This window comes from Mchenga conophoros, linkage group LG12, assembly GCF_057382185.1.
Source record: "Mchenga conophoros isolate Kocher_MC1m ecotype Shallow Benthic linkage group LG12, M_conophoros_male_GT1.1, whole genome shotgun sequence".
In the NCBI taxonomy this organism is placed as follows: Eukaryota; Metazoa; Chordata; class Actinopteri; order Cichliformes; family Cichlidae; genus Mchenga; species Mchenga conophoros.
Genome location: NC_140537.1, coordinates 37,900,350 through 37,928,323, shown reverse-complemented (window position 1 = coordinate 37,928,323; position 27,974 = coordinate 37,900,350). Strand labels below are relative to the sequence as shown.

At 44.9% G+C, this 27,974-nt stretch overlaps 1 protein-coding gene across 4 annotated transcripts; it reads left to right on the top strand.

The window, feature by feature from the left end:
- Positions 1-27,956, top strand: LOC146563207 (protein mono-ADP-ribosyltransferase PARP14-like). Of its 4 annotated transcripts, none has more exons than XM_085295614.1 (25): positions 1-231; positions 441-523; positions 2,466-2,493; positions 2,836-2,898; positions 4,080-4,253; positions 4,910-5,035; positions 8,722-8,895; positions 10,323-10,448; positions 12,327-12,428; positions 13,090-15,271; positions 15,679-15,849; positions 15,955-16,021; positions 16,762-16,998; positions 18,782-19,003; positions 20,713-20,818; positions 21,349-21,483; positions 22,051-22,113; positions 22,200-22,382; positions 23,035-23,238; positions 23,561-23,643; positions 24,193-24,428; positions 26,320-26,591; positions 26,725-26,870; positions 27,236-27,410; positions 27,511-27,956. In XM_085295614.1, exons 1-25 carry the CDS (start codon positions 48-50, stop codon positions 27,789-27,791), a joined length of 5,823 nt encoding a protein of 1,940 aa, XP_085151740.1. In that variant the 5' UTR covers positions 1-47; the 3' UTR covers positions 27,792-27,956. The 4 variants fall into 4 exon arrangements, with proteins under 4 accessions (XP_085151740.1, XP_085151739.1, XP_085151741.1 ...); XM_085295613.1 differs by having other exon boundaries at positions 23,558-23,643; XM_085295615.1 differs by lacking the exon at positions 12,327-12,428 and having other exon boundaries at positions 23,558-23,643.
- The last annotated feature ends 18 nt before the right edge of the window (positions 27,957-27,974 follow it).

The window sequence follows — 27,974 nt, the reverse complement described above, 5'->3', positions numbered from 1 at the left end:
CAGTGTTTGTGTGTGTCCAGTGTGTAACAGTGTGTGTGTGAAGCAAGATGGAGGGATCCGAGTGTCCGCCTGTGACCGTGGAGGGGGACTGGACTCCGGCTCAGACCAAAGCCCTGAAGAACAAACTGCACATTTACTTCCAGAGCAAGAAGAAGTCGAGCGGAGGAGACTGCTGGGTGGAGGCGGAGGAAGGAGCCCCGAGGGCGGCCGTTTACTTCATCTCACCGGAGGGTGAGTGCGCTTCATCGTGGTTCAGATAGGAAAATAAATCATTTAATAATTAAAAACACCGACAGACGGAGACCTGCGAGTGTAATGATGGAACAAACAGGTCTGAGAGTCTCACTGTGACACAGAATGAAACACGTAATTCAAACAGCTGATCATAAAACTGTGTGTGTGTGTGTGTGTGTGTGTGTGTGTGTGTGCTGTGATGTCAGTGAGAGAGCGAGTCCTCGCGAGGAAGAATCATGAGATCATCCTGGACAGTAAAACCATCCAGTTGCGGCTGAGCTCAGAAGCAGTAAGTCCAGTTTTAGATGTTTCATGTGGATGTTTTTCATCACTCAGAGCTTCCTGTTTGCTGCTCGCTGTCACTGCTCTGGGTTCAGCTCTTTGGACCAAGCACCTTTAGGTTTTTATGACTAATCACCGAGCACCTCCCTTTATACAAATATCACAGTTAGTTCTTTAAAAACAGAAAACTGAATAACTGTGACGTATGAACCAACAGTCTGACGTGTCTCCTCAGTGTTTGAATCATAAACATGCTGTTATGACCAGGGTGACTCCAGCCTGCATGGCAGGTTTTCCTCGTGGTTATAAATCAGTCCCTGGGTGTGTGAAGCAGCAGAAGCAGGTTGGACTTTGAGCTGATATTTTCATATGTTTGCCCGTGCACTGTAATCGTGCCAACAATAACCAACCTGATGTCACATGGTCTTCAGGTTTGTCAGGCAGTGAAATCACCCATGAGGACAGAAAGTGTTCATCCGCTTCCTGATGTCACACTTTTGTCACACTTAAATGTTTCAGATCAGCAAACAAATGTAACAAAGACGACACAAGTAAACACAACATGCAGTCTCTAAACGAAGGAGGTGAGAACCACTGAGCCTGAACAGGTCGTTGCAGGTCGTGATGGCGGCGGTGAGTGCAGCTCGCCGTCTGCCAGGCCTGCTTGGATCAATGTTTATTCAGTGTTTGTTGCCACGGTGTTTCTGCTCTTCTGGTGTATGATATCTATGCTCTCTTTGATATCTGATCACCCACAAAACTTAGAGCGCGATCTGGATAACCTCAAGCCTTCTACCTTTCCTGATGATTTGGGTGTATTTTATGGCGGTGCGATCGCTGGAGCTTGTGTGGAACCAGCCTGTCTGTTCGTCCAGGCCTACCTAACTCATCAGTGCTGTGTAGAGTAGTGGAGACGAGGACCCAAATACAGGATGACACAGGCAGGTAGGAATGAATTGAGAAAAAGGAAGTGATCCTTTAGGCTGATCGTTGATACTCCAAAAGGCTAAGCAAGGAGCGCAGAATGATAACAGGGAAGTATCAAGTTCCAGAAGACCTAAACTGGGAGACGGAGTGGGAAGACAGATGCTCTGACAAAGGAGGACAAGGAGGGTGATTGTTTGGCTCTCAGTAATGCTGCATCACTAACAAACACGACTTTTCTGCTGAAGGAACTCTTTGCTTTCAACGAACTGGATTTTACGTTCCTGACACAGACTTGGCGTGGTGCTGGTGACTCCGCCCTGTTCTTAGTACTTCTTCCTGCCTGTTAGTTTTCTGCTCCCCTCACCCTGCTGGCAGCGCTAAGACGCCAGTGCCTGTTCAAATCCAGTTTCCAGTGTCTTACCCGTTATCCAAGTTTGCAGACATTTGTCATAAACTTCCTTTACTTGTCTTTTGTTCTCCAAACACAGAAAGAAAAGTACTTCAGTTCAGTGAGGCTGAACTCTGCTGGCCGTTCATGAATATCGGCTCCCTGTTAGATTCAGAATTGAAACACCTGCTCCTCACATACAAGCTCTGTAATAACCAGGCCTCCTCAGAGGGGTTCATGTGATTGAGTCAGTTGTGTCTGTAGGTCTTTGCCGTACTATGAAGAGCACTGATGCCATATTAATGTTATAACACTGAACTGAACCAAAGTTCAGTTTGTTTGCAGCAACAGAAAAAGTGTAATAACATTGGTATAAAACTCAAATTTATTTGAAAGTTAAAGTATAAGAAAGATATTTTTGTAATATTTGCAGATATATAATATTACATATTTGTATCATATTCATGTATTTATACATATTAACCTCGTAATGAAGTTGCTTTTGCTATAAATATTTTTCCAAAGTGCAAAACTGAAAAACCCCGTCAGTTTGAATGTTCTTTTAAACGTAACTGTCGACATATTTTCCTCTTTTTTTTCTTCTGTTGCTTTAAACCTTTGTTTTTGTTCTCAGAGCCCAACAAGCAGCGACCGTGTCTCAGGTAAATCCTCCTCCTCGGTTTCTATCATCACTGAATTCTGTTCATTTGTTTCAGCATCTTCTTCATGTGAAATAAGTGTGTGTTTGTGGCAATGAAGGAATATTTTACCAGACTTTATTCAAGCTGAAGCACATTCAGGTCAGATTGCTCTCTGGTGATTTTAATCTCAGATGAATCCAAATATGTTCCTGGTTAAATGATGATTCCCGCTCGTCTGGAGTAAAAGACTCAAATCAATTTAAACCAGTAAAATATAAGAAGTTCCACGTGGGCTTATTTTTAATAACCATATATCAGATCTTAGTGCTCTGACCTCTCTGTGTTTCACTGTGTTCATGTCAGGCTCATCGTCAGACTCAGAGACGCCTCAGGCTGAACCTGGAGCTGCTGCTGCCAGCAAAGAGGGTAAAAACAAAGTGATGAAGAATAAAGAGAACAGAGAACAAAACTACAGGAAGTTTGTATTTATACTTTATACAAAGTTGCATTAACTTGGCATTTGATACATCGACATTACATTTTTTGACACAAACAATTTCAAAAGAATTTGTGGGAAAATGTAACCAGTTTAAAATCGCACTGTTTTGTTTTTCTTGATGAAAATTGACGCTTATATATATTTTATATAAATATATATTTATCATAGTCCAGCTATTTTTTGTTAATGAGAAATATGAAAAATATCTTAAAATGTGAAACTTAAAATGAATTCCACTGAGTTACTCTGCAGTCATGCTTCTTTCACATTTCCACAGCAGTGAACTTTGACATGAACTTACAGAGTCACACAGTGTCTGACATTAAATGGTCTCATCATTGATTTTCTTTGGACTGCTGTGAGTGGACGGACAAAATATAACTGTGGAGTGTTCCAGTGTTCGCTGTACTAATTAAAGGGGTTTTGTGTGGATGAAACAGCCAGAGGAAAACATCTGTTCATGTAACGCACAGAGACAGAGAGGCGGGTAACACTGCCGTCCGTCAGGTCTTAGACCTCAGTGATGAAGCGAGCTGCAGATGGACGGGACCTCCATCCTCCTGTCAGAGAGGAAAACTGAGTTCATTCGACAGAATGGGAGAAGCTTTCTTTAAATAATGATGCTGTGTGTTTTCTGCATCCACAACATCCACCCTGATCCATACTGGACTGTGACAGCTCGTCATCACACACGGGAAACCTTTCAGATTTATTTGATCATATATTCACATCATGAAAGTTCACGCCTGCAGTGCATGTGTGAGAAGAGCTTCATTCTGTGAGGTGAAATTCAAGGACAACAGTTTTTCCTTCATAAATTATTATAAATAAATACTTACTAGTGTTAAGGGCACACACCAGCGTTCGTCTCAACTAAACAAATAAATCAAAACATATGTGGTTCTTCTTCTTAGTCCAGTGTTTTTGGAGCCATTTTTCTTCACTGATTTTATTTTGGATAAAGTATTTTGATTTTGCCCCTTGACGGTGCTTCAAGTAAAGAAAGAGAAATGTCAGCAAAGTTTTAGGAATAACAGACCGAACAAAAGCCTCCTTCCCTCACTGCTCACAGACACTTTCTTTGATCAGGTTTGTGTGTTTCTCTCAGACTCAGACTCGTCTCAGAGCTGTGCAGTGGTTTTGGAAAACGTCACAGACAACATGTCCACAGACCTGCTCTCCATGCTGGTGGAGAACATCTGCAGGTTGGATGAGAACGGCTACAGCATGGAGAGGATCCTGGAATCCAACAAAGCTGTGGTCACCTTCAGCAGCCCTGCAGGTAGGAAGCAAACAGCTACCACCTGATTAGGTGACAGCGGGAAGGAACAACTCCCTTTTAACAGGAAGAATTTACATTCAAAATAAAATAATAATTAAAAAATTATTATTTATTTAAAATAATGAAGGATTTTAAACTTGGTTCTGGATTTAAACTCCACTGGTTCAAGAACTTTTTTGAGAAAAGGAAGTTGGAGATTGGCCTGTAATTAGCTAAGACAGCTGGGTCACTCGCCACTTTAAAGGCCAGGCGCCCATTAATTGAGATAAATTGATCCACAGACATTTCAAAGTGCAGCCAGCAGCTTAGGTTAGCATAGCTATTGAAACCAGGATAAAGGCTCGTTCGGTTCATCCACAGCTTTTGGAATGTTAACCTTCGATAAGTGACTCGCTTTAAGCTCACCTCTGACAGCCTGAGTACACATTTGGGTCCTGCAACAGTCGACACACTAACAGCACAAAATATTAACACATCTGTCTGCAATAAACGAGGATTATTAAATATATAAAGTAGATCCAACAAAGATTGCCTTTATATTTGAAACAAGGACAAAGCCTGACATCATTATATAGATAACACTGTGTAATCCAGCTCTTCTCTCTCACCCTCTCACCTGTTTCAGTGTGAAAGGATTAACCTGGATTATTTTGCAGATGTGGAGAGATTCCTGTCTGTAAGTCAGACCAGCACAAAGATGAAGAAGCATGGACTGACCGCTCGGCCCCGAAAGGTAGCAACAAACATCCGAGTGGAGAGTCTTCCTCCGCCTGTGGTCAAAGGTACACACAGAAAGCAGTACATGCTGCACTTATTCTCTTTTGGCTCTTGACGAAGGCGGTTGCACTTTCTCCCCCTCCCCTCCCTTCCCTTTCCTGCTTGGCTTTCTCATGTCTCTGTCTAGTCTTGTCTACTTCTCTCCCTTTGCCCTGGAAGAGTCTCACAGTCTGTTCTCTAAAACCTGAAAGAGGAATTATGGATTTGACACCCTCTTCTCGACAAGAAGCCTGGGTTCAGGAGAGCCGATTGAAGATGTCTATCTTTTTTTTTTTTTTTTTTTTTTTTTTTTTTTCCCCGCCTGTCCCATTTGGTTCTTTAGCCATCAGAATTGTTGTCTGAAGACCAACAAGGATACCCAATGGATTTACTTTGCCAAATGGATCATCGTGGCATTGCCGTTTTGGTCCATTTGGTCGATCTTTGTTTTTACTATTTATTATATTTTATTTTCAGATGTTACAGACGGGACAGACATGAGTGAGGGATAGGAAAGGGAGAAAGAAAGAGGAAGGAAAGGAAAAACAGAAGGGGAGAGGGACAGTGAGAAAGGGGGGGAGAAAAAAAATTAAAATCTCCTGGATCACCTGTTGAGAGAAGAATAGAAAACAAGCAAAAAAAGACAAAAAAAACAAAAACAAAGCAACATACTAAACACAACACCATCGCATTAATCTAGCTAAGTGTAAACAGCAGTAAATACTAAATATTCAATGTTGTTGTGCAGCACGCAGGACAGATGTGCTGCGAAGTAGCAGCCAAGAAAGGTGTAATTTGGGTCTACGAGCAGTGAACACCCGTGTGCATACCTGTGTGGATCAGCATGCTTGCATTCCAAAGGTTTCTCCATGTAACGATCTGCTAGGCAGTGTGGGGGGGCCACAGCCCCGTCCTCCAGGGCATGAAGCAGGTATGGAGGAGATCAAAACTCCAGACATCCAGAGGCCCCCAGAACACAAGAGACCAAGGAAGACCAACAGAGGGGCAGCCGCGCCACTGTTCCAGTAAGAGCTGAGGAGAGTCCCAGATGAGGGCTCACTCAGCAGCCGCGGAGCAGAAGCCAGGGGGAGTTGCAGTGACGCGCCCGTGAGCTCCGCCGGCAGCCAGCTGTGCCTGAGTGACCGAGCCCCAGGCCGAGAGGCTGGGGGCACCCCACCTCCAAAGTGGTCCGAGCGAGCCCCAGGTTCCAGGCCCCGATAAGCGGCCGCCAAGGAGTGAGCCGGTGTGTACCTGGACGCCCACCCCCAGACACAAAGAACCACCAACGCACCGACACCTGAGGGAGTCCGCCACTGGCAGGGGAAGTGGTGGTGGGGGGAGATAGGCCTCCAAACCTTGGAGGGCCTGAGGTGTCCCCAGAGAGGTGGCGTCTGATACCCAACCTGACATATAGACACAGACATACAGGCACACACAGACACAAACATCCATTCCCACCCTCATGCTCTCATATGCACTCACTCCACACTCAACCAACGTGGAGACAGACATAAAGAGATGCTGTACACACGATCACACTCCCCAAGCGTACTCTACAAACCGGGTCTAGGTACCCTTGCCCCTGGAGGGGGGAACTGCTCCCAGACCCAGGTGGTGTTACCCTTTTCCCTGCGGTGGGGGGAGGCAGACCGCCCCGACTCCGCAGCAGCAGGGAGGCCCCACACTCCAGACCGCAGTCGGGCGGCCAACTCCTCCTAGCCCCCCCGCTCCAGCAGGCCGCAGAGAATGGGGGTGAGAGAAGACTCCAAACCTCCCTCCACCCGCTCATTGTAGTGTTGATGCATGTGTGTTCTAAGGTGCAATTAAAACCCAGGAGGGCATGGAGCTACCTGCCAGAGAGCAGCAGGTAAGCGCATGGTCCCTCCTGCTAGCCCTCAATGACTAAGTGTATTTAAAATTGAGAGGTGGGCAACGACGTCAGGGGTGGGGTGTACACCCTGATGGTAATTTGGACTCCGTGATTGTGCCCACCCCCAAGATCCTATATGTATGTGTAATGAGAGTGTGAATAATGTGAATGTCTAAGTTGTGGGATAAAATTGAGGCAGAGGCAGCCGGAAGGGGACAGAGGGGGGGGGGGGGTAGCCTCCTCTGCACCCTGGTGACATACCCCCACTCCAAGGCCCTGCATGTGTGGGTGGTTGTGGAGGAGCGGGAAGAGGGAGGCAGCTGGAGATGGGGAGGGAAGGAAGGGAGGGGCAGGTAACCCCTCCCTGGGGCCAGCTCCCCCGCTGACCCCAGTAGGCACTCCCACACTCCACGACCCGCCAGGGAAAGGGGGCCCAGGCCCATCCAGACCGGGGCCCAGTGCAGCAGCGCCCCCCGGCCCCACAGAGCCCGGGACAGTTCACCCAACCCCACCACAGAGAAAACTGCACCCACCCCACCATCCACTCATCTTCCAGACTACATAAGACAGTAAACGCCCAGGCTGAGATCTTCCTCCACCTCTCCTGTATCTCCCCCTCCTGCAGAGAGAGTCCCTGAAGAGAGGAAAGCTCCTGCAAGATGTGACCATCTCTCCCACCAGTTGAAGAGCCCCCCAGGTGGCTCGACGCACCGGCGGCACCCTGCTCCAGGGCTGGGCCCCCATGCACCCACCCGCCCACAACCCCGGCAACACACCAACCAGGACCCAAGCCCCCGAGGCCCGGCCAGGGCCCCAGCCCAGAGACGGAGCGCCCCCAGAACCTCACGCCTGAAGACGTCTATCTTTTCGGAACCATGATAACTGATCAGCGCTGGCTTGGCCCTGGCTTATCGAAGAATAAAGTAAGCAGAAACGGCTGTTCAGATCCCCACAAGGCTGCCCGCTGTGTTGATTGGAACGATGGAGCGAGCCGTGGCTTCTCAGAATGGGCTCATTAGACGCAGCACGGAGGACATATTGGAGAAGCTTGCGGCTGCTGTGAGTGCTGAGACTCTGACAACATCTGACAACATCTTGGAGAGGCTCACAGCTGTCGTGAACACTCGTGCTCTGTGAGCAAACTGGATAACTTCTCGGTGTAGCTGGATAACATCGTGGAGAGGCTCACGGCTCTCCAGCGGGAACGGTGAGAGACCAGTGATGGACATTAGATGACTGTAAAATTGACATGCAGCGGTTCGCTGTACTAAAGAAAGAACACCACCGTTATTTCATGCGGCTACCATTTCGGCGCCAGCTGCGGTCTCAAGGGTGGAGCTGAACATAACAAATAATCTCTCCCCTGATAACAAACTGTGTTTAGACTCTTCGATCCAAACGCCCTCGTACACTTACCTCCGAGGCCGAGTCGGACGGCGGGTCAGGGCCCAGCGCTGGATGAATAGCTGCAAAATAGAATTATAACACCTATAAAAGCAGCTGCACAAACAAAACAATAAGTGTCATAATTCTGTCATTTGATCACTTTTTCTCAGTTATAGCTGAATAAACTTCCTACTGTGTTGAGAAACAAATAACAACTCAAACGTGGGTGTGTGCTGACTGATGTTCACTGTTACTTAATCAAATAGCACTAAAACTCTGCTGCTAGTTCAAGCAAACAGCCCAGAATCTGCCGCCCTCACCCTGGAGGGGGCCCTGCACTTTACAGAAAAGAAATGCTGCTGACAGTAAAGTTTTAGGAACAACAGGTGAACAAAAGCCTCCTTCCCTCACTGCTCACAGACACTTTCTTTGATCATGTTTGTGTGTTTCTCTCAGACTCAGAGTCGTCTCAGAGCTGTGCAGTGGTTTTGGAAAACGTCACAGACAACATGTCCACAGATCTGCTCTCCATGCTGGTGGAGAACATCTCTGGGTTGGATGAGAACGGCTACAGCATGGAGAGGATCCTGGAATCCAACAAAGCTGTGGTCACCTTCAGCAGCCCTGCAGGTAGGAAGCAAACAGCTGGATGTTTCCACATACACAAACACAACAAGGCAAAAGGACAAACATCCAAAATCCCCTTTAGATTAACCTTTGAGTCTAATTTTAAACCTGACTTTATAAAAAATCACATATCTGATCTGGAGAAGCACAAAACCACGTGATATGATTTGAATAATGAATCATTTTCATATAAATATTACTTTAAACTACACAAACATTGCATTCCATTTACTTTATATAGCATTAAGACTGTAAAATAATAATGCAGAGGAAACTCAAGAATCCGATAGCCACCTATCGGCAAGCACTTTGGTGACAGTGGGAAGGAAAAACTCCCTTTTTACAGGAAGAAACCTCCGACAGAACCAGGCTCAGGGAGGGGCGGGGCCATCTGCTGTGATTGGTTGGGGTGAGAGAAGGAAGACAGGATAAAGACATGCTGTGGAAGAGAGACAGAGGTTAATAACAGATATGATTCAATGCAGAGAGGTCTGTTAACACACAGTGAGTGAAGAAGAAACACCCAGTGCATCATGGGAATCCCCCGGCAGCCTACGTCTATTGCAGCATAACTAAGGGAGGATTCAGGGTCACCTGGTCCAGCCCTAACTATATGCTTTAGCAAAAAGGAAAGTTTGAAGCCTAATCTTAAAAGTAGAGATAGTGTCTGTCTCAGGATTCAGAAAGATAAAGCTTGATGCTGGATTTAAATCATGCTATTTTAAGAACATTTGTAATAGAAACAAAAAGTAGATAACTGGCGATCTATTGGGGTCATATGGCACTATGAGGTCTTTAGGATCAGACGGGGCCTGATCTCGGTCACGCTCAGCGGCCCTGCAGTGAGGATAACCTGCTTGACTTTACCTCTTACACAAACAAGTGAAGCACATGTTAAACATTTTTTACTTTGATATCAGTAATCATAAATAAATTGGTATCAGTAAAGTAAAAGAATGAAAAGATCCAAATACCTCTACAGACTCTTTGAGCAGAGGAACCTATCACTGCTCTCCTTTATCACCATTCTGTTTGCTGCCACTGATCCCAACGTCTTTGTTGCTTTACATACAACATAATGTCGTCTGGATACAAATTAAGATCACAGCATTGAGCATAATCAAGAACCTGAATGAATATTGTTTCCTTTGACCACAACTAGTGAAAATATTAACTCTCCTAATCCTTGATTCAAATTTGAAACAGGGTCCATTAGAAAGAACACAAACAGCATAAAATGACAGCAGATCTGTCTCCAATAAAGCAGGATTGTTAAATATAGAAAATAAATCTTTATTGACTCTACATTTAAAAAATAAAGAGGAAGCCTTCATTCATTCATAAGAACATTTCTAGATAATATGTTGTAGCCCAGCATTTCTCTCTCACCCTGTTTCAGTCTGAAAGGATTAATCTGGATTATTTTGCAGATGTGGAGAGATTCCTCTCTGTAAGCCAGACAAGCACAAAGATGAAGAAGCAAGGACTGACCGCTCGGCCTCTGGAGGCAGCAACGAACATCCGAGTGGAGAGTCTTCCTCCGACTGTGGTGAAAGGTACATGTGCTCCTAAAAACCATAGACTGTATATAAAAGCCTCTGGATAATTAATACATTATTTTTAATAAACAGCAGGGGTCGACTCCTCTGGTTGAAAAAAGTTTACCAGAACATGAGCCTACTGCTCAATATAGCTGTTATGTTATATTTTTACAGTGGCTTTATTTGTTGGGACAGTTTGAACTTTTCTCGCTTCCAATTTCACCTGAAATCAACACATGAAATCTAGAAAGGAGCTAATCAATACAACAAGAGGCATAGTTACTTATACAGATAATACACAAGCTAAATATAAAAATAATTATCTTCTCCTCAATACAGGAAATGAACTCAGTGCATGAATGAGCTCATTCATCATTATAGCTGTGTACAGTGTAGCTTCCACACTTTTTGCCCCCTGCTGACCCAAATCCAAATGGTGCTGAGTGCTTTAAGGGGTCTCCCTGGAGCTGAGCTGGGCTTTGCCATTGCTACCACATGGCTGTTAAATTGATTCAACCCTAAATTTCTTTCTAACCTTTCGGAACAATAAGGACAATGTCAAGGCTCTGTGTGCGGGCAGGCGGAGATGAGGATCCAGATGCAGGACTCTGAGACGGAATGTAACTGAAAACTTCAGCTTTTATTGCTGGCACCAACACAAAAACAGAAACCAAACCAAGAACCCAAACAGGACCACAAAGGCTGGATCTGAGGGTACGACGCAACACCGAGCACGGGAAAACACAGGGCTAATATACACAGGGACGTAATCAGGGAATGGAAAACAGGAGGGAGACACAGCTGGGAGAAATTGGACTAACGAGACAGGGGAGCAGTAAAACGAATAAACAGAAACCTATAATTCTCATAATGGTCAACGATGTAAAAGAATCAAAATGCAATCCAAAATACAAAATTAAACCAAGACACGAGAAACTCGAAATACTGGGTCAAAACTGACCCAGAACCGTGACAGTACCCCCCCTCCAAGGGCTGGCTCCTGACAGCCCTAAACAAAAAACAGAATAACGAACTAGAGCACCAGGCCAGAGTGGGCGGAGGGGGTCCAGGATGGAGGGACGGAAACAAAACAGAAAAAAAGGAGCATGATTCCATCAGTCCATAAACAAGAAAACAGGTCAACACAAAACTAGATCCATCACGAGTCCACAAGAAAGTTCAGGGGGTCGACCCAAAGGTAGACAGCACGGGGCCAATCAGTTCAGGGGGCCGGCTGTGTGGACCGCAATGGCAGCGACGCAGACGAGACACATCAGGAGGCCGGCCACGCGGAAGGCAGTGGTGGCAACAAAGCAGGTCCGGAAGCCGGCCACGTGGAAGGCAGTGGCGGCAACGCAGGCAAAACAAATCAGGAGGCCGGCCACGCAGAAGGCAGTGGTGGCAACAAAGCAGGTCCGGGGGCCGGCCACGCAGAAGGCAGTGGCGGCAACGCAGGCAAAACAAATCAGGAGGCCGGCCACGCAGAAGGCAGTGGCGGCAACAGAACAGGTCCGGAAGCCGGCAGTGACGACGACCTCGTTCTAACGGCGAAGACCTCGTTCTAATGGCGAAGACGTCCAACCAAAGGCCTGGAAAGTGGCCGGCAAAGGCGAGGTGGTTCAGGCCGAGCTGGGTCGGACGGCGGTGGACTGGCAGAGGCTGACACTGACGCTGGACCAGGCGAGGCTGAAGCGGAAACAGAGGCCGGACCCGGCAAAGCCGAAGCCGATGCAGAGGCTATAGACATTTTTCATTATACTGACAATGAAAAAATAGAAGTACTCAGATTTTTAATGCCAAAAACATTTCTACTAAAATAACCAGATAACGAACTTTGAAAGTAATTTAACCTTCATGCATCTGTAAAGCTGTGCATTTCTGGCTTTTTTCTAGACATACTGGAGTTGTATTTTGAGAAGACTTGGACTCATCCCAAAAACATCATCATGATCCCAAAAGAAAAGGCTGCCATCATCACTTTCAGTGATCCTAAAGGTCTTTTTGTTGTTGATGTAAACCTATGCTGAACGTATGCAGGCACCAGCTTGCTGTAGTAGTGGTGATTAATGTGAGGGCTTTGCCCACCAAGTTCTTTCACGTCTTTAAACAGAAACTGGTTCAGCAAACTTTGGAAACATTTTAGTGTTTAAGCTTTCAGAATGGATTCTGTCCGACTAATAGTTGTCCTTACTGGAGCTAAGCAGCCGAGATGAAAACAACAAAAAACAAACCCAAACGTTAGAACGCATCACTCCTGTACTTTGGTTATATAGTGCTTTCATTCCCAAGGACGAGGTTCGTCTGAGGCAGCTAGCTTCACATAGGAAATATTAGGTCAGCTTTTCCAGTTTTTTAAAGTGAACTTGAACTTAGAGGCAAAGAAATCAGTTATTACTAAAGTTAATAAAATAAAATAAAAAATGCTTTAGATTAATGCCTGTTGTACTTAGAAGTAGTGTACAAATGACTGAAACGGTTAGCTAACAGTGACTGAGAAACTGTAAAAAGTCTAGATCCAATCTGAAATGTGTTTAACTGAAGTAATTTGAAGATGAAAAGTGTTGTAGAAAAATGATATTTGTCAGATAAAGAAGGTTCAGAACCGCAGAGTAACCACTTATCTAACCTTTGCTTCTCTGCTTCTTGTTTGCTGCAGTTGTGGAAAAGATTTGCGTTAAAAAAGACCTTGAGTTGAAGTCTATCACAGTGAAGGTATATCCATACTATGAGTCACTGGGAACCGCCTTGTACAGCAAAGAACGCCCAACATGGAAGATGCCCGAGCCCTTCACAGAGCGTGTTCTCCACGTTATCTGGAAATTCCTTGTGGAGAAGAAACTATCAGAACACATCAATGATCAGATGCGTCCACATTTCTGCAGAGTGGATTTGAATGGCCCCGACGTGAAACTCAGCCCTGTGCCGGAGTTTTTGAGGCAGCAAGATCTGACAGCAGAACATGTAGAAAACTGGATGAATAAGGCCCAACATGCCTTCCGTCGCCTGATGTCTCAGTACATGGCATTCATATGTCACGTAAATGCACTTGGATGGAGAGCTGCAGAGAAAGATGTCCGTTCAGTTGTGAAGGAAGATGCCATCCTGGTGCTGGATACATCCAAAGGGATTCTGACTGTTGCTGGCCGAGCTGATGATATAAAACGAATCAGGGCTCCTGTGGAGAAGATTCTTCTGAAAGCCATGAGTCACATTGAACGACAGACAAACAGCATCTCTGAGGAAGTGATTTTGCCCCCTGCATGGTTCTACATCCTGAAGCAGGAAGGGCTCCACAAAGTTGCTCTGGACATTTCTCCTGAGATGAAACTCTCTTATGATGAAGGCACTCAGAAATTAACCATTACAGGACTCACTGCAGAGTTCTACAAGACCAAGTCATGGATCTCTGAGAAGATAATGAATATGAGTAAGAAACAACAGAATGTCCCCCCATGTCTTCTAGACTTTCTCAGAACATTAGATCCCATGGACTTGTCCCAGGATCTGTTCACATCTCAAGGCATCAGTGCAGTCTACACCATTGAAAGCAAATGGCTTCTCCTGTTGGGGAGTTCTGACAGAGCCCTTGTTGATGCAGAAAGTAAGATGAAGGCTGCTTTGGCTCATCAGATTGTAGAAGTGGAAGATCCGGAAGTTCTAAAACTCCCTACCTGGGTGGACCTGAAACAAAAGCTGCTGGATACCTACAACCTATCCAAGAAAAAAACGGTTGCCATTGAGATGCATCCAGAAAGAAGAAACAAAATAACAGTGGCTGGTTTTGTGAATCCAGTGAAAGAGGTCAGCCAGAGTCTGAAGGAGTTTATTGCAAGCAATTCACAAGTCCTAGAAACCCTTCATGTTGAATCCTGTGCTGTTGTTTCGTTCATTAAAAGGAAAAAATCAAAGGAGTGTTCCAGTATTGTTAAAGATAATCATGTATCAGTAAGGTTTTATGTACAGAAGCAGAGCATCAGCATCCTTGGTGCTCGTCTTCATGTCCAGAAAGCCAAATCCTGCTTTAGGGAACTGGCCAGTGCTCTCTTCACTGACACCTTAACTGTGGACAAGCCAGGAGCAAAGAAATATTTCCAAAACCAAGGAAAAATGTTACTGTCTACATTAATGAATGACTTAAGATGTGCGGTCTTCCTTCGTCCAGAGATTGATGAAGAAGAAGAAGCAGAGAATTATGAAGAAGAAACTAAGCTTTGTTATTGTAAAGTGCAGACCAACAGTGGAGTTCTGATTTCTGTCAGTAAGGTGGACATCTGCAGCTTTGGTGTGGACGCTGTGGTCAATGCAGCTAATGAGGACTTAGACCACATTGGTGGCCTGGCTTTGGCACTGCTAAAGGCTGCAGGACCACAGCTGCAGAGAGAAAGCAGCGACTACGTCGCTAAAAATGGACGTCTACGTCCTGGTGACGCCATCATAACAGATGCCTACAACCTGCCTTGCAAACATGTTGTCCATGCAGTTGGTCCACGATTCTCTGACTTTGACAGGAAGACGTCAGTGTCACGCCTGAAGACTGCAGTTAGAGAAAGTCTGAGACAAGCAGAGATGGCCAACTGCTCCAGCATTGCACTGCCAGCGATCAGCTCGGGCATCTTTGGTTTCCCTGTTGACCTCTGTGCTGAGACCATAGCCCAGGCAGTTCGGGAGTACTGTGACAGCCCACAAGGTCTGAGATCATTAACTGAGATTCACCTGGTGGACAACAGCGATAGGACCGTCAGAGTCATGGCTACAGCTGTGAGCAAGGAGTTCTCTGACCTCAGACCTACCATGACCATCCCACAGCAAGCAGGCGGGAAACGAACAGGAGCTTCAGGGTAATGTTAAAGTTTTTTAATAATGAACTTTTACTGTAAACATCTTAACATTGATACTCATCAAGCTCATGATCACAGGTACCAATATCCAGCTCCATGTAACGTCCTTATTTGGATTTTGTCTGTTGTATAACTGTATAAGCACTTCTGTATACCTGACAGCATGGAGGTAATCTATATCCACAATCCCCCAAAATAAAACTATTTCTTTAAATCTTTTCAGTAAACCTTGTTGATGCTGCGCTAGCTGAGAAAGATTATATCAATTTATTGGTCAGATTTATGGTTTATGGCTTCCTAAGCCACAAAGATGGCTGAGCAGCTATTATTAACTTTAAATGGCTGCTTAAGTATTCAGTCAAATTGGAGTCATTTGGAAAGTATTTAAAATTGTCATTACTTCCTAGTGGACATAAGTGGGGTCGAGGCAGAGGCAGAGGTCAGAACCAATCACATGATGCCAGCTGGTGTAATGAAAAGCGAGAAGAAGGAAGAGGTGGTGGAAGGGGAGGAAATCATCACGGTAACAGGGGAGGCCAGAGCCCCAAGCAACAAATCAGCCATAGAGAGCATGAAGGGTAAGGTGGTTCCCCTTCTATTTCTTTGGTTTTATCACACTCTTGATGACCTCATGTCCATGAGGCCTCTTTGATATCATCAGTCTGTTATCTGATTGGATGCAGGTTGGAGCAGACCACAGCTGAGGGGCTGAAGATCATTTTATGTAAGGGAAACATTCAGGACCAGACTGTGAGTACCTGTGCTGTCATTTGGATCATAGTTTAGAGGATTCTGTAAATGTTCATGTAATTACAACATGAAGGGATAGATTTGGCTTACATACATCTTTAAACCAGGATTACAAGTAAATTCTGGTTTATGCAGTATTTTTTCAATCTGTCGCTGTCTTTTCATGTTTTTGTGGAGTTTCTGTTCTGCTGAACACCACAACAGTGTTCACCACAGGGCCAAATGAGCTTACTACATAAATTCATTTGGCCCTGTGTTTACAAAGGAATGCTCATTGATAAATACAGCACATTCAAACATCCACTGATTCCAATTTGAAAGCTGCTTTATGTTTTTAATTGACTCGTGTGAAGGTGTCACATGTTTCAAACACGACTCAAACTTTGCTCATTTAACTATAATTTGATTAACATGTCAAAATGCCTGGATACATTTCCTGGTCTTTCTATATCAGGTGGGCAAAGCGATCAGACAGAAATAACATATTAATTAAGAACAAAGCTACACACCTTTATCAGCAGGAACAACGAGGGCACATACAAATCTGATCACATAATTAAGAATTTATACTGCAATATTTTTATGGAAGACTGTACAGTTTGTGTATTTTATATACTGTAGTTTGCAGACATTTAGTGTCTCGGCATTTTTAATGCAAAAATAATGAGATATTTTTGATTTTTTACTTAAAACTGGCTTTCATTTACCAAGCTTTTTGTGATTTTACTTTTGTTCCACAGACTGACGTCATCGTCAACACCATCTCAGAGGACATGAAACTGAACCAGGGAGCTGTGTCCAAAGCCATCCTGTCAACAGCTGGAAGCAGTCTGCAGGACGCCATCTACTCTGAAGCCAGAAGGAACACGCTGCGATACGGTGATGTTGTCATCACTGACGGCTACAACCTCACGTGCCAGAAAGTCTTTCACGCTGTTTGTCCTTTCTGGGACAAAGGAGGCGGCCAGGCAGAGGAGGTGAGGCCTAATAAAGGTTGGACACTGTAAACATGAAGGACCCAGGATACACAGTTTAGCTTTCCAGCTGCTGGTCGCACACACACCAGCTCTGGGTCCTGATGCCACTGCAATAAGGAGAGCGTGAATAGTCTATTAGGCTCAGCTGCCCTGTCAGCCTGCCGGTCACTGCCCCCTGAGCCCACTGCACCACCCTACCCTCTCCCAGCCTATCACCCCTTTGGACCACCATGAACTTAAATGACTGTGGACAAATACCACTGGGTTATCTGGGCGTTGGCATCTTTCATGTGGTGGAGCCATTGCAGCTGGGCGTGGTCTGAGCAGAGGGTGAATAAGTGTCCCAGGATGCAATAACAAAGAGAGCTGACTGCCCACTGGATTGCCAGACACTCTTTCTCCACCATGCTGTACCTGGCCTCCCTCTCCGACAGCCTCCGACTGATGTAGACTACAGGGCAGTCAACCCGCCTTACCTGCTGTGACAAAACTGCCCCCAGCCCTCTGTTTGAGACATCCATCTACAGAACGAAAGGGAAGTAGAAGTTACATGTGTGAGACAGGGGCTCCCACAAAGAACCTTTTTAAACCACACAAAAGCCGCCTTGATCTGCTCCATCCACTGGACCAGATCTGGGGCACCATTTTGGTCAAGGGGCTGGTCAGGTTTGCAAAGTTTGGAACAAGACGGTCTTAATAACCAGCCAGTTCCAAGAACCACCATCTAAAGGGCACATCTGTCCTCCTCCCAAGTGGTACCCGATATACTCTACCTCTCTCCCTCAAACCACACACTTCTTTGGGTTGGCCATGAGCCCCACCTGGCTCAGGGACTCCAGGACTGTGGCCACCCGCTGCACATGCTCTGCCCAGGTGTCACTCTGAATGATAGCGTCATCCAAATAGGCAGCAGGCATAAGCAGCACCTGGTCCATGAGGCGTGAGGCCAGGGCTCCGAACAAGCCGAACAGAAGTGTAACCAATTGGTGCAAACTGTACGGAGTGGAGAAGGACAGTTTTTCCTTAGACTCTGCAGACAAGGGCATCTGCCAGCAGCCCTTGGTTAAATCCAGGGTTTGTTGGGTTTTTTTTTAAAAAAACTTGCAGTGCCTAACAAGTCCAGGAGGTGGGAATGGTGGAATTTTGCACCTCCAACTCATCTCTCTTCTTCACCAGGCTCACCAGAGAAGCCTCTCTCCGTGCTTTGAGGAGGTTGAGGTGATATACAAGTTCCTCCCCTGTCTGACCATACCACCTCATAGTCTACGTCCCCCACCTACTGTGTGACCACAAAGGCTCCGTGCCAGTTGGCAAGTAATTTTGAGCTAGAAGACGGGACTAATACAAGCACTTTATGTCCAGGGAAAATGAGTCTAGCCCCTCTGTTGTGCAGGTGCTGTTGACGTTGCTGGACCTGGGACAAATTTTGCTGTGATAACAGAGGGGCTTTTTTTCTATTCTCTTTTCTTTTCTTAAACTCTGTTATTCTTATAAGCCCCAGCATGTGTGAGATACTAACTTCTGATACTAACATAGCACCTCTCTACTCTCTACTCTTCTTTCTACAAGCCTCGCACATTCATCCGATCACTGTTTTCTATCCCCAAACGCTTTTTTACCATCATTCATGCACTCATCCACTGAGGGATGCATCAGGAGAAACTCTGTGCCCCTCACCACCACTGAAAACTCCACTTTTGTTCCTGGTCGTTCACATACCATACTGTGTATCTTGCCCAGTCACTGAAGTCCAGCTTCACTTTGTCTTATCTCTGTTTGTCAGGAGTTAACGTCCATCATCAGATACTGTCTGGTGGAGGCTGAGAAACGTCAGATGGCATCGTTGTCCTTCCCAGCAATCGGGACAGGACACCTGAGCTTCCCCAGAGCCCTGGTGTCCAAACTCCTGCTGAGAGAGATCCGCTCGTACAGCGGCAGCAGAAATCCTCGCTGTCTGAGAGAGGTGGTCATCGTCGTTCACCCCAGTGACAGCCAAACCGTGGATGTGAGTTTGTGACTCTGATAGGAGCTGTTTAAGTGCTTATCATGTTCTGACAGTGAGCACTAGAGACGAGCAAACCCACAACAAACACATGGACACATAATGTGCAGGCAGACACTGATCAGTCACACCGTCACCCTAGCTTAGCACACAAACTGGAACAAGCGAAGCTGCTTGTGGCTACAGGTAGCAAAAACCACACTGAGTGGTGATACACACTGTTAGTACAGTGGTCCCTCGCTATAACGCGCTTCACCTTAAGCCGCCCGTGGATTTTTTTTTGTGTGCAATTTTGCATGTTTCCTGTTTTTTGTGTTTTTTTACAGCGCATTGTGTTCTGCATCCTCATCAGCTGTAGACCATTGTCAATCAATCCCGCGCAGTGTCTCCTGTGCAGTACAGAATGTGTTCGGCTTGTCAAATTTACAGCAGTGTGACTCTGAAGTGCTGTACTGTCAGTGTTGGGAAGGTTACTTTTAAAATGTATTCCTCTGCAGATTACAGAATACATGCCGAACAATGTATTTTGTAACGTATTGTGTTACGTTACTCAATGAGAGTAACGTATTCTGAATACTTTGGATTACTTAACCCTCCTGTTATGTTGGTTATGTTGGAACACCAATTATGCTCCTGGGTTAATTTGACCCGGGGCGTGTTTCCTCATCCAAAAGTGTCAGACACACTGGCACTGATTATTTTACAATTTTCTTTTATAATTTAGATTGTTTTGGTTTTCTGTAGTGATGCAGATGACATGTGACATGTGACTGTTCTGGGTCAATCTGACCCGCAAGATAACAGGAGGGTTAATATGGTATCACAACTACATGAATGTCCTATTGCTGTGTGATTTATTACTATTACTGCAGGTTACTCTCCACAGCAACACCAACTAGATGTTTAAATCTTAATATAATGAGTAACAGTAGGTGGACATTAGGTAAGGCTGCACTTTTTGCAGCGATCTCGTGTAGAAAACTATTCCGTGCGTATATAAAACAGGTCCGCGGCTCCGAACCGTAGCAAAGGGACCTCTGGCTGATACGTCGGGTTCGTGTCGGCTCGTAGCTGAAAACTAGCTTTACTCTGTTGTCTGGGTCAAGTTTGCTAGCGAGAGACAGAGAGAGGCGTTGAAAGGCTGCTGCAACGGAGCTTATTGTTTCAGAGGAAACAGGAACACAGCGTACAGTCGAGTCTTAACAGCTTACTCACAGCTGGGCTCATCAGGCTCTGTTTGGCTGCAGTGGTTATTATTATGTTTACATGCTTCCAGCTCCTGTTTCTGCTCGGTGACAGCTGTACTTTCTTAAGTACACCATTAAGCAGTCAATGCTTTTTATTTCTTAGGTAATGACATTAGCAGAATTATGTTTTGTCAGCAGTGTCAAGCATACAAGCAGCTGATTTCATTAGAGCTGTATGAGAATATATTTGATGCTGCTTCAGGAGGAACAAACCTATGATGTAAACTTAGCAACAAAAAACAATAAAAACTGAAAAATCAAATACAACAAAGATTAAATCAGACTACATTATTACATTAATGTAATAATTAATTATTACATTTTACATTTTATTACAATTATTATTATTATTAATAATACATTATTATTTTTTCTCTGCACTGAGCTGCAGTTACAGCTGCTTCATCAGTGCTGTGAAAACAAAAAATCACCAGCATGAACGTAACACATGAAATATATTATCAGTGTTTCACCAGAGAGTTCACCGGTCAGAGGAACGTCCAACATGAAGCACGTGGTTTTCATGAGGTACCAGCTCAACAGGCTGTCGACCAATCACAGCACTCCTCAGGTAAGAACCATCAGAGCTACAAAGAGCAGAATCCTGTTTAGTCTGATGTTCACAGGTTATTTAGTCGTAATGTAGCAGGTCAGAGATTGGCCAGGACAAACTGAGGATGTTTTAGTTTCACTAAGTGGCCTGATGTGACCATATGAATTGTCACTGATGTGACCATCAGTGACAATTCATATTCGTTAAAGATGTATGCGAGCCTAGTTTGTCCAGCAGGTGTCGCTGTTGAGCTTTATGTTAAACACATTGGACAGAAGAGAGTAAACTCTGTGTGAATGTTGGTGGGTGGACAGTTATTAAAAGGTCTTATTTTAATGCCTTTAGTATAGTTTTAGAAATAAACCTGTAAGAGGCGACGTCGTGCTTTGCTCATTGGCACATTAACTTGACAGGTCCTGGGTTCAGACCTTCAGCTCTGCCTATTCCCGTTTAATTATATGGAAGAGTTGGTCAACTGTGGATTTTAAACTGTGTGTGCGTGTGTGTGTGTGTGTGTGTGTGTGTGCGTCTACATTTCTCTGTCCCAGTCTTGTCCACCTCCCTCGATGTGTACCAGATGCAGATCGATCAACTCACCTTTGAGGCATCATCAGGTGACATTACCAAGGAAGCCAGTGATGTCATTGTCAATTCCTCCAATCAGAGCTTTAACCTTAAAGCAGGTGAGTGTTGACTTTATATTTGTGGCTACAACAGTTAAGACACTGAGTAGGACCTTCCTTCAGGGTGCTGTGCAGTATCTGTGCCGTTCCTAAGACTGATCTGAGATGTTGTTCCTGGGATCTGCTGGAGCCACTCGCCCAGGTTGATAGTCGCCGCACCGAGTGCTCCATTTACCACTGGGACCACCGTCACCTTCACCCGCCACATCTTCTCGAGCTCCTCTCTGAGCCCTTGGTACTTCTGCAGCTTCTCATTCTTCCTGATGGTGCTGTCACTCGGTGTAGCTACATTCCTACAGCTGTCTTCGTCTGCTTGTCCACCTCTGCTGTCTGGTGCTTTGAGCACTCAGGGCAGCGCCCGTCACTGGGCTGGAGGCTCCAGCAGATTCCAGAACAGCGCAGTCCTAGGAACAAACCAAAAATCGCCTGCAGGGCGGGTAGAGAATTATTATTTTTAAAATATGCACATATAAAGAGAACGAGACAGAGGTAACTGTGAAACGTGTTTTTTCTGTGTAACAAAATCTGACTAACTGCACCTGCTGCTCTCCTCTTATTGCTGCTCAGGAGTGTCCAAGGCGATCTTAGACGGTGCTGGAGTAACAGTTGAGCAGGAGTGCGCTCAGCTCGGTGTGTATATGAAGCTCCAGCCTTTTCACTTCCTTTTTAGACTCACTATGCTTCACACTTCTCATAATGATGTTTCCTCCCTGCAGTGACTTCCACGGCTCAGCCTCCTGCAATGATCCTGACATCAGCCGGGCAGCTGCCCAGCAGGAACATCGTCCACGTCGTCGGCCAGAACGACCCTGCAAGCATTAAAAACACGGTTTACTCAGTGCTGAAGGTCTGTGAGGAGAACAAGTTCAGCTCTGTCGCCTTCCCAGCCCTGGGAACAGGTCTGTACATGATGCACACAGCTGTGCGTCCCAGTGTATCGGGCTTTGCAGCAGCTTTCCAGATGTTGCCATCTGCGCTCTCTCCCCTCTCAGCAAATAGTGAGAGCACGACTAGTCGAGTGGACTCAGTTGCCCTGCCAGCCTCTCTGGCACTGCCCCTGAACCCGCTGCACCACCCCTCCCCTGCAGCAGAGCCACAGGCTACACCTCCATCACAACTCGGTTCACTGTGCAGCAATGCGCAGCATCCTTACTTCACCCCACTCTTACAAACCTGAGTTTGTGCCACTAAAATGTCTTTAATACAAAGTTGAAACACAGCTCTGTGTGTCAGATTACACCGATGTGTGATCAGAGCAGCTAACTGTCCGGTGGATTCACTGCTGCGAGGTAGTTTCCATCTCTGCTGCTCCTCCATGCTCGCTCATCTCAGTCACATTAGTGCTTTTTCCAACAGTGCAAATGACTCTGAGGTGGACTGTTGGTGCTCTGCGTTCTAACTGATTTATTTCTGTTTTTCAGTCAGTATGTTTCATTTGTCCAGCTCTTTCTCTTGGCACTGTATTGAAATGAAACTCATATTCTGAATCTAACAAGCTGTCATCCTTTCATCATCATCATCATCATTGCTTGGTCCTTGTCTGCCCATCAGGTCAGGGAGGGGCCAGCCCTTCAGAGGTGGCTGAGGCCATGGTGGATGCAGTGGTGCAGTTTGTGAAGAGGAAACAGCCGAGGTTTGTTCAGAGTGTGAAGATCCTGATCTTCCAGACGGCCATGCTGAAACATTTCCACATGAGCATGAAGAAGAGACAGGAAGAGAGGGTGCAGGAGAAGAGTGTCGTTAGCAAAACTGAAGGTATTACATTGTTTTTTAATCTGTGAACAATAAATCACATTCAGGCTGATGCACTTTTTTACATCAGCTCTTCTTTGAACAACTCTGTCAGTGATGAAGATCTAAGAATAGAAACTGCTACAGTGTCTTAAATATATTATATTTTACTATTCTCAATTAAAATATTGTTTATTTGTTTTTTTTAAGTATAGTGTTTTTGTGGATTTTTCGCACATTGTTTTATGGAGATTGGACTCTATGTGACATTCACAGATCTCTTTGCTATAATACAACATTTTTTTGAGCTGTTTTAGACTAACTTTGTTTTTTGGGCTCGCAGCAGAGCAGCCAATCGCTGCTGACTTAGTCCTGGAGAGGGAGGAGTTTAAGCCCGCAGTGTTTCACCTGTGTGCCGATGACCACAAGGTACAAATTCATTCATGTTATGTTTCCATTCTTATTTATTTATTTTACAGGAAGTCTGCTTTCTAGACAGAGGTCAGTGCATTTTAGGACGAACCCTTTCTTTAAATAGTCTTTTTACTTTAATAGTCAGGCATAAATATATTATTACACACAGTCTCTTTCTTTTATTAATATTGAGCTCAGATCTTCCTACATGTGTAATGCAGAGCTCGAGGCTAGTTTAGCATAAATAACAAAGCAGCAGAGAAACAGATTTCCTTGTTTGGTCAAAAGTTCAGAAAACATTGTTAGAGAATGAATCCACAGTTCCTTCAGAGTTCAGCTTCGTCAAGTCTTTCATCACAGTGAGGTTCACTACCATCGTAAATATAGATCACAGGAAAAATCTCTGCTTCTAACTGAGCAACCAAAACTACACTGAGTTGAAGTAACTGCTGGTCTGTATACGTGTTGCTCACGAGGATATAGTTCCAGTACACTCAGTAGAATACAAATAAAATGATTGTCTTTAAATCTCTGTCATTAACACACATTTGTCTGATGCTGCAGGCAGCGAGTCAAGCCAAGAAGAGGATTATTGAGCAGATTCGGACTGAGCAGGCACAGAAAACCATCTCTGACCCCTGCATTAGTCAGCTGTCACAGGCTGACATGGAAAAGCTGAAGGCTCTGCAGAGAGAACTGACGGTCAGCATCCGCCTGGACAAAGGAGCAGAGGACCAGGACCCGGAGATCCACCTGGAGGGTCTGACCAGGGATGTCTACGCTGCTGAGTCTACAATCAGGTCAGAAAACGGGAAAGCCACATAAACCATTGACATGCATTAATTCCAGTGTTGGGTAAGTTACTTTAAATTAGTAACTTAGTTACATTAGTAGTTACTTTTACCAAAAGTAACTCAGTTACTTTCCCTAGTTCCCTACTTTTATCAAAAGTAACTCAGTTACTTTCCCTAGTAACTCGTTACTTTCAGAGTAACGAGTTACTAGGGAAAGTAACTTTGGTTTTACTCAGAATTCTCTTGTTAATGTGTTGCTTCCGTAACTGGATACCCAGCAAGATTGCCAGTCTTCTAGCTTGCTTACTTGCCACAGTGCACTGTGCCACCTACCAATAGAAAGGAAAAAAATAATGTGCACATTTCCACAAGAGAAATCCCACGCCTGGACTGTCGTTGACCGCCGCATGATTCTAGCCTGCTTTTTACATCCAACACAAAAACTGCAGTCGTGGTGCTTTCGATTGTACTCAGAACTCTGAAATTCTGCCTTCTGAATAGGAAGATGTAGGTAACACCAGACTGCAGATGAGCTGCATACAGGGCTGGACTGGGACAAAATATCAGCAAAATATCAGCATATATCAATATATATGCATCAATCTATCAATCGTTTGTTGTAAGACTCAGATAATTATTTTTTTAAAAGTGAGACATTTTAAATGAGAATAAGAAAGTATTTCTTTGTGCCCCCCTCTCCCTGTTAATGCCCTACCTGCCCCCCTGGCAACACTTTGCTAGACCCGCCCCTGCACAGTTACCAGCTGTCAGCTACATAGAAAAGGATCCTGGTGTTATTTGTCTCTCAGAAACAGTTCATAACTTCAACTCATTCATGTCACCTAAAAGGTAAACCTGTTTCTCCATCACAGCTCTGATGGTTCAGTAAGGACATCTCCTGGTTTCATCTTCATGTTTCCCTCTCACCACATATCCAAACCGACATCATGACCAGCAGCTTTACAGCTGTGGCTCCAGCAAACATCAGCTGATAGTAGAAAGTAATATTAAATAAATTCTAACAACAGCTGATCAAGCTTAAACGTGCTGCTGTTGTTTAGCGCGACATCTGCTTGATGAAAAAGGCCTTGGAGATGAGTGAACTGGTGGAATAAATAAACAAGAGAGAAAAGCCGATCAGCTGATCATTGATCAGTTTCAGGATTGAAGTAGAAACAGGAGAGGGGGGGGGGGGGGTGAGAGAATGAGAGAAGAAGAGGCAGCTGTGCAGCAAAGACACAGAATAACTCCAGCTTTGTGTCTTTTTCATTGTAGCTGAAGTCCGGGACAAACTGTTCCTTTTCACCTCAAAACGAAACACGTAATATTTTCTCTGAATACGAGACGGGACGGTTGGCAACTCTAATAACTTATGAATAAAATAAAGTTCAACATCAGTAACATAGCACCACCCAGCTGTATAGAAACTCCGTCATGCTAGCTAGCACGCAGTACGAAAAAGTCAGCATAACGAAAATAAACTCCACCTAAACTTGGTTCATATCTGACCCAGAGAGACTGCAGGTTATAACTTCTTACTTGAAGTTCAGTTCACCTGACACTCGGGCGGGCGGCCGCTTCGGGTCTCTCCTCTTGCCTTCCTTTTCCTTCATCCACCTGCTGGCCTCCACCACTTGCTAATGTTGTTGAATCTGTGGAAGCTCCGCGATAGCCACCACACGAAGTAACGAATAACGAGCCTATCTAAATCCCAGTAACGAGTAACGCGTTCCTGGTTTTGGCATAATAACTAGTTACCGTGCTCGTTACCACAATAATAACGTAGTTACTGTAACGCGTTACTTAATAACGCGTTAGTCCCAACACTGATTAATTTTTAGGTTTAACATGTTACATGTTAAAGTATTGCTTTACCTTTTTATTTGATGACCATCAGGGACATCATCCGTAAGGTGGAGCGGGCGGAGGCCTTGATGAAAAAGGCCTTGGAGATGAGTGAACTGGTGGAATGGCAATTTAAGGACCATAATGGGTCAATGGTGGCCTTTGACATGAACACCAACCTCACCCTCGAGGAAGCTTTCAAGACCAAACAAAAAGCAAAGATCAAGATCAACAATGACGCGTACACCGCCGACCCAGAGCGTGAAAAAGCAGTTTCAGCAAACGGACGTAATGACGTGGAGCTCCATCGAAAAGACCAGAAAGGTGAGTCAGTAATGTGCACGTAGTCCTCATTTAACCTGCTGGAAGAACACAGAACAATGTGTCCAACGTTTTGCATTGGACCAAGAAAAGGCTGAAAAGTTTCACTGGTGAGTTTTTACTTTTTGTTCTGCAGGTACCAGCGCTCTTCCTTTGCCTTCATGTTGGGAGGACATGAAGGACGACCTGCTGAAGCTGTTTGCTGTGGCTCCAGCATCTAATGAATACAACGATGTGGAGAAAGAACTGACGAAGACCGGACTCAACCTCAACATCATCAGTGTATGTTCAGTCATAAATACACGGACCAGGCTGTATGATGTACACAGAAGTATTCTATATTTTTTATATAATTGAAAACAAAAGGAGAGTAAATTAGTTCCCAAGTCTCAGCTTTAACTTCAGTTGGTTTGGCATAAACTGTAGTGTTGGACCTAAACATGTGACATCACCCACTGGTTTTCCATTCCCAGTTTGAAGCCTTGACTTTGCCACCTTGGATCATTTCAAGCCAGCAGAATTAGAATGTTGAATAAATTATAAATACTTTGTCAACAATCATTAGAGAGCAGACACAGAGGTAAGAAGGACAGTTATTGTACTTCAATGAAAATCACCAACATGATGTGTTTGGATTACGTCGGCAGATCGAACGAGTCCAAAATCCGTCACTGTGGCAGAACTACCAGATCATGAAGAAACAAATGGAGGTGAAGAATAAACACACAAACAATGAACTGCTTCTGTTTCACGGCACCACTCACACCTCCATCCATCTGATCAACAAACAAGGCTTCAACCGCAGCTACGCAGGAAAACATGGTAAAGCCATCACACACAGTACACACATACAAGGGTAGAATATTTCAACACTAGTTTAAGTGAATTAGTTATTCAGTTAATTTGTTCACTCTGTCTACAGCTGCGATGTACGGCAACGGCTCTTACTTTGCTGCGGACCCTTGCTATTCAGCAGGAAACTACGCCACACCCGACACCAGCGGACACAAGCGCATGTACCAGGCCAGAGTTCTAGTTGGAGACTACACCCAAGGACAAAAAGGCATGATCACCCCTCCTCCCAAATCTGGGAGTGCCTCAGACCTGTATGACAGCGTCACAGATGACGCTGCTAATCCAACCATGTTTGTGGTCTTCAATGATATCCAGGCCTACCCAGAATACCTCATCACATTTACATGAAGTGGCACACTCCCAGTCTATCAACTCTGTCAGATAATATAAGATACTGTACGTCTTTGAAGGGGGCGCTGTTGCTTTCATTTTTCTTGCTGCTGGTGTCACTTTGTACTTTAAATCTAATCAGATGCAGTTTGAAGGAGCATTAAAGTAACAATACAACAATCAGTGAGTCTCTTGTTGGTT